The sequence below is a fragment of the Ciona intestinalis genome, chromosome 1, assembly GCF_000224145.3.
Source record: "Ciona intestinalis chromosome 1, KH, whole genome shotgun sequence".
Classification (NCBI taxonomy): Eukaryota; Metazoa; Chordata; class Ascidiacea; order Phlebobranchia; family Cionidae; genus Ciona; species Ciona intestinalis.
This window is the reverse complement of record NC_020166.2, coordinates 6,305,945-6,312,721: the sequence shown is the minus strand read 5'-3', so window position 1 is coordinate 6,312,721 and position 6,777 is coordinate 6,305,945. Positions and strand designations below refer to the sequence as shown.

At 36.5% G+C, this 6,777-nt stretch overlaps 1 protein-coding gene across 1 annotated transcript; it reads right to left on the bottom strand.

Annotated features, from left to right (window-relative positions):
* Nucleotides 1-1,595: 1,595 nt before the first annotated feature.
* On the bottom strand, nt 1,596-5,666 carry LOC100186108 (alpha-(1,3)-fucosyltransferase 9-like). Its single transcript, XM_026836834.1, has 5 exons — nt 5,659-5,666; nt 5,043-5,066; nt 4,463-4,543; nt 3,870-4,049; nt 1,596-3,752 (listed from the first exon to the last, which is right to left on the bottom strand). Exons 1-5 carry the CDS (start codon nt 5,664-5,666, stop codon nt 2,885-2,887), a joined length of 1,161 nt encoding a protein of 386 aa, XP_026692635.1. The 3' UTR covers nt 1,596-2,884.
* Nucleotides 5,667-6,777: the final 1,111 nt, after the last annotated feature.

Here is a 6,777-nt window from a genome sequence, read left to right as displayed (position 1 = left end):
ATAAAAAGATCCAAAAAAAAAATAATTACCCACAAAGTAACATACATGGTAACTCGTAAGCTGGCACGGGGTGTTAAACCCGTGTTATATCGACTGTCGTTTTCCGGCCACGCGAGGATAAAGTAAGTTACATTCATTCACATTCATTCAAGATTATTTAAAAATATATATTAGAAATTCAGTCTAGGAAGTTGAAAATAAATTATGATAAGTGGCTTGTACGAAATATATTATGAAAAATATAAACTTTTTTAATAGATATTACATATTTTCTGTTAATAAAAGTTTAAATGCATCCGTAGGATACAATATTCATCAATGAAAGTCCCAATTCTATATACAACATTACACTGTATGGGTAACACGTTGAAAACTACTTTATAGCAGTGGGCAAGACAGAAAATATTTAAATTTGATTTTTAAAGCATACAACTTTTCGGGGATCTTTACTTAAAACATTAATAAAAACATTTATTAATAAAAATTGACAAGGATTTTTAACTCCCTTATCTTACCGCCTGTTGCGAATCTTAATAATGACGCAGTATGTCAATGGCTAAACAACTTCTTGTGAGGTTTAATGTATTCTTTGAAGTTTTGTCAATTAATAAAGGTATGATGGTAAAAAAGAAAATATTGGACAATATGTGCTTAAGCGTCCCATCTCCCCCTTCCTACTATATGTCTATAGCCTCCACCCACTAAATAAACAAGATTGCTGATTGGGTTAAATGACTCCGTGTTGAACCGACTTCATATACAGGCTTCAGCGGAGTGCTATATCTAATGTATTCTTAATTGCTTTTATAACCAGAGACCAAACAATTCATGATATCTTGCCATATTTTATTCCCTTTTCTGGTGGTATACAAGTACACGATATACAGTATCGGACAAAAGCTTACTTAAAGGCCGGGCAAGGCCCGTAAGAGTCCGCCACGAACCTAGACTGACCTCGAGGTCTTGGTGCCGGGAGTGGCGTTAGGTAGTAGAGGAGTCAGAAATTTTGAACTCCTGCTCCAATCCGACTCCAAAACTTTTGACTCCGCTCCTGTTCCGAATTTTTTTTGAAATTTGGCAAAATTTACTGCATATCTATGCATATGCATAAATTCTTTTAAGAAGGCATATTTAAAACCGACTTCGGCTCCGCTCCGGTTCGGCCCAAAGTGGCCAGAGTCCGGCTCCTGCAGGAGTCCGACTCCGGCTCGTGGATATCTCTAGTAGACAAAGGTAGTTCTCGTTATTGTGTTAGGAAAAAGTCTCGTTATTGTGTTAAGAAAAAGTGAATTATATACCGGACAGAATCACGTGATAGCAGTGTGACGTCATGCAATGAAATGGAAGCGATTTGGGCCTGTCAGCGGCTGAACGGGATATGAATAACCTCGTTCAACGGGGGGTTTGTTTCCATGAGAATGGTCTCCCATGAGATAAAGTCGTATCCGCAGTGTTGACATTGATTAATGTAGTATTCTGATTGGGTAATGGGACGTCGCAGCGTCGAGTTGCAAAATATCTATATAGTAGGGTGGGGGAAGATGGGACATTTTTTCAGACGAGACTTTTATTTCTCAGACGAGACTTTTAAACAAATTTTAAGGACCCTATTTGATGAAAACCAGGAAAATACCGTTACAGAATTATTCGACAGTATTATTACGACTTTAAAAAACGCGCGTCAAAGACAGTTACTACGTAATTTTTACTTCAATCAAGGAATCTGAGTGTAATGAGAATGAAAACATAGGTACATATGCACAGTACAAAATTTCATTTGCAGTAGAAGTGACACCCGCAAATGTGTTCGTTTTTAGGTAAATATAATTTCACACCAATTAGATAATTTAAAGCAGCATGATGCTGTGGCACAAGTGGAGGTTACGGGGTCAAGGCCCACCGCTGCTATCATTGTAAAGACAGTTAATGGCAATTACTTCAATCTAGCGTTCACTAATGGTAGCAGGCCGGGATGGTGTATGAAACGTAGACAAGAGGTTTATGAAACAGAACACCCATGTTAAGAATGAAGTAAGCTACATTCATTAAAAAATTGTACATGTGAAAAAGGTTTTAAACTAACCAATAATTATTAGTATTTGGTATATTGGTATATATATATATATACTTTTAAATGTGTTGACATGCAAAACATCACTAAAAGATACTACAGATCAATGTAAAACGTTTACACAAAATAAGCCTCGGTTTTGACCAACAGTTTAAGATTAAATGCAAAACTTGATGCATTAAAAACAACTGAAACCCCCACTGTTTGCTAAAAAAGATAGATCTGGTACATACTTGCCCAAATCTGTCCATAGGCATTATCCGTTATATTCATTTACACATGTTGTATGGCTTCTCACTGTTTAATTTGCCTTGGTGGGAAATAAACATTTAAGATAAAAATAATGAAATAGGAAAGTCACATGCCTGAGTATAAAATTGTTGGTGAACGAAAATTCAAAAACCTCCTGATTATAGCTACTATGAAATACAGGAACATACAAAATAGTATTTAACATAGAAAAACATTTAATAAAATACCAGCGTACCATTCAGCTGTGCGAATAAATAACAAAATTAATACAAAATAAAAAATACCCACGCCAACTCATTTTTTCTCTGCGTAAAAATAAAAGAAAATAAGCGCCTATATATGTAATTCAACTTAAGCAAAATCAGTAAGCAGCGCTAAACCATTTTTTTCAGAATAATTGCTGTACTTACAGTCGGCGAAGTTAATTAGAAAAGACCAGAAATTCTATAATATATTTGTATCCGTATTTAAAAAAATTGCATACAGCTGTTTAGGTAAGTGTATACTGTAAAATTTATGTTAAATAATAAATAGTTCCTACTGCATTGGCGAAGCTGTACGCTATTTGAATTTGTCATGTGGTTTAACAGATGAACTGAGACATTCCGGATTATCAGAGTTCCACCAATCTTCAAGTGAAGCAACAACATTACTTACATTGTTGTAAAGTTTTTTCTGTCGAAGTAGTCGACACATCTGACAAAGACCTGCATTCCTTCTGTAACCTTTATATTCAATCAAAGGAAATTCTTCAATGGTGGGTTGCTTTAACCGCCAGTTAAAGTATTCAGCATATGCGGTATCATTTGTGTTTAAATATTGAAGGTACTTTACCAACTCTGCAGAGGAATTATAATCTTCATAAAAAATAAAAGAACCCACTGGTGCAATTGCTTCAATGTCTTCTCGCTTTGAACCCCAAACAACTGGAACAACCCCTCCCTCAAAAGAAGTTGACCATAATTTCTCAGTTATATAGTCTCTACAATGAACTCCATTCTCAAATGCTAGATAAAATTTATATTTTACACCAAAAGCTGGGGCATTTTGGGTGAAACGCTTTCCAAAACAGCCCCCTTTTTTATCTATAGTCAAACCAGCATTTTCCATTTCTCGAATTAACACTTTACGGATTTTTCCACCATGAGTAGCACCACAGTTGCTTACCAACCACCATGCTAGAACATTACTTTGCTTTTTAGACAGAATGTCCTTAACAACCTGCTGAGAGTAATGCTTTGAAGTATCTCCATTGAACAAACCATCTTCTTCATTCCACACCAAATACGGGCAATAAATGTTTGAGTCACGTCGATAGCTCATAGTCCAGTTAAAGTAATTGTCAAAGACTTTAAAAGATATGCCTCTATACACAGACACGGACCATGGATTTTCCATTGAATAGAAAGTAAACATTTGATTTGGTTTTCTGTAAATTTAAAAATTAAAAGAAAATTTGATATCATAGAAAATTATGAATACCGGTATCATACAAAATCTTTTTTTACTTTTAGCTGTTTTTATTGTTATACCTATATTTTATTACCGTCGACTTTTATTTGGAATGCTTTGCGTTTTTGCTTCAGTGAAATGAAGTATTACAGCTTCAGCTCGATCAAGATCATTTTGGTTATAAGTAACGATGCAGTCTCCACATAATTCTTTATCTATCTTATTATGAGTCCTCCAGCCAAATGGTGCGACCCAAAACAGGATGTACGATGGGCTGAAATATTTGGTAAATGTTGGCCAACGAACTTAATATGACATAGTTTAGCAATTAGCATGCATAAAACAGCGCATTAAAATAAAACACCCAAGGCTAAAAAAATCAAAGCGGCCAGGCCAAAAGTTAATCTGTCAATGGTCAACTTTTATGGTTAAACCCCTGTGGACAGATTTTCTAACTCAGTGTTAACATGGATTTGGGGAAAACCTGTTGACAAGTAAAAATATTGATGTTAAAATGTCTCTCCAGTCTCCATGTTCCCCTCTGATTCATTTTTTTAAAATAAACGTGTGGCATTAAAATTCCAAACAAAGGGGCTTCATTCTCACCCTTATATAAACTGAATTTGTATATTAATGTAAAAAATAATATAGTCTTCAGAACAAATCCCTTATATAAAATGGGTGTACCTCAAATCCTGCGTCTTTGCTGCAGTTGGAGATACTGCTGTTGATACAAGACCCTTTTGCTGAGAAAGTAAGGCATTTTTTCTGGGATATAATGATCGAGTGAATTCAGAATCATCAATTATACGAAAAAGTATAAAAAAGATAAATACAAGGCAAGTGATGACAATGAGAAAACAGTTTTCAATTAGATTTGTTTTACTAGGTGACATGACACAATCCACCTGGAAAGTATAGAATAATATACCTGGCCACCTGTTTTTTGGCATAGCCGAGGTGCCAGAAGGGGAGGCAGAGATGGTTAAACTAAACACATAGTCCCAAAAGAAAATATTTACTGATTATTGCAACAAAAAATTCAACGGTGTCTCTTTCTACCCCGCCTGCCTCAGATAAAAAAATCTGAGACGCCAGACGCGGTTGACGGTCAATGTGTTGGACAGACTGAGTGTCTCTGCGTCGTAAAATGTTCGTTTACAGTAATTAATCATGGAATAATTAATATGTGAGCAAATGTACCCAAAACTACTAGAAACATTGTGTTAAGTTTACAGTGTTTAATGAATGAATGAATGTAACTTACTTTATCCCGGCGTGGCTGGAAAACGACAGTTGTTATCACACGGGTTTAGCACCTCGTGCCAGCTTACGAGTAACCATGTATGTTACTTTGTGGGTGGTTATTCTTTTGGGATTTTTTTATGTATGGCTGATAATTTGAACAACCCATTAGTGACCACTGGGTTGGAGCGATTGTCGTTAATAATCATTAAAAAATTAATATGTAAGCAAAAGTACCCAAAACCACCAAAAACTAATCATACCAAGCCAAATACTACACGAACACAAAGGTCTGCACCCGATAAATCACCCAGATACTATTTAAATCAGATTTAACTTTTCCGTCTTCCGCTTCAACCGAGAAAATCACGCCGTCACGCCGTGTAGCCGTGTCGCCGAGTGGTGTGAATGCCCATCGCTTTCCGCGAGATCAAAATCCGCACCGCTACCGTCAACCGCGTCTGGTTTGAATCCAGCTTAAACCACCCCTTTTTGCGGCCTGTCGTATTATTGCGTCACACGAGTTCTTTTGTCCCCAATATAGACCCAAATGTTTGACGTCACGTGCTAACTTTCCCACAACGCGGCGGATACACCCCGCCGTTAACCGAGTTAGCGCCGATGCTCCTAATTGTTACCTAATCATTGTAACCTCGTTATCGCCATTTCTCACGCCGATTCCTCTGACACCCGAAATTCCTTCTTCTCCCAAACTATTTCCCGACTGCTATATATACTGTTATGTAATCGCCATTTAACTTGGAGGAATGAAACAATGAGAATAATGAGAATAACAACGTGGCCGAACTAAACGATAAGAACGACTACAAAAATAAAAGAGACAAATACAGTTACTGTAACTGAGGGTACAGAACCGTGTGATATCTTGACAGCCAAGACCCTAGATAACCTATAGACTAGGACGTAGCTTTAGACGTACCCGCGAGCGCACGTAGTCAACTGCAGCTCACCTGCAATCAGCTCATAAACATTCGGGTGTCTAACCCCCTATATCTCCTTACAGCCAGCCGATAAAACAAAGAAGGAACCAGGTTTTAAATACACTTGGTTCAATCCCAGTACAAGCAAAAATTGTATTTTTATGTATCAATACCAACGATTAAATGTTTTTCTTGCGGGATCGGGGCACTCAATCAACGCCAATTAAAAGCAAAGACAAATTTAATGGCCATCTTTCTGGTCAGTGGCACGCCTGGTGGGCACGCGTGGAAAGAAATAAAGGGTGGCGGTGGAAACAAACTCATGACTATGTTTTTTTTAGTATTGCATTTAAAGGGGAACAAATTCGCCGCCGCGTAATGTAACATTGTAAAACCGGGTTCGCAGCTGTATTACATAATATCGTAAAAACATTAGCTTTCTTTTCTTTCTACTCATACATGGTACCACCAATATCAAATTCGTACACTATACTAACTATACTACACTATGGTTATAAAATACGATAAAATTAAAAGAGCAGTAATTTGATAACACTCCCTGTAAAAAAAAACATATGTACAGCTGGCTTTATTTATTTGATTCAAGTCCACTAACTAGTCAATTTCTACAGAAGAATCAGATCCTATCTTAACGACCTATGATTCAACCACTAAACTAAAAGACTTTAATAAATTATATATATATAGCCTATACCATAAAACGTTCGTTCACTAAACGTGAATAAAACAGCACACATGTAGTGGCATGAAACTTGTTCAAACAAACAAATTAAATAACCGCATTTGAATAACAGT

Bases quoted from the DNA above. Each gene is read 5' to 3' on its own strand.
- LOC100186108 (XM_026836834.1), bottom strand. The intron at 4,544-5,042 runs GTAAGTTACATT...ATTATATCCCAG, and splicing joins TCCAGCCACGCCGGGATAAA to AAAAAATGCCTTACTTTCTC. The intron at 4,050-4,462 runs GTACACCCATTT...CAAATATTTCAG, and splicing joins GCAAAGACGCAGGATTTGAG to CCCATCGTACATCCTGTTTT.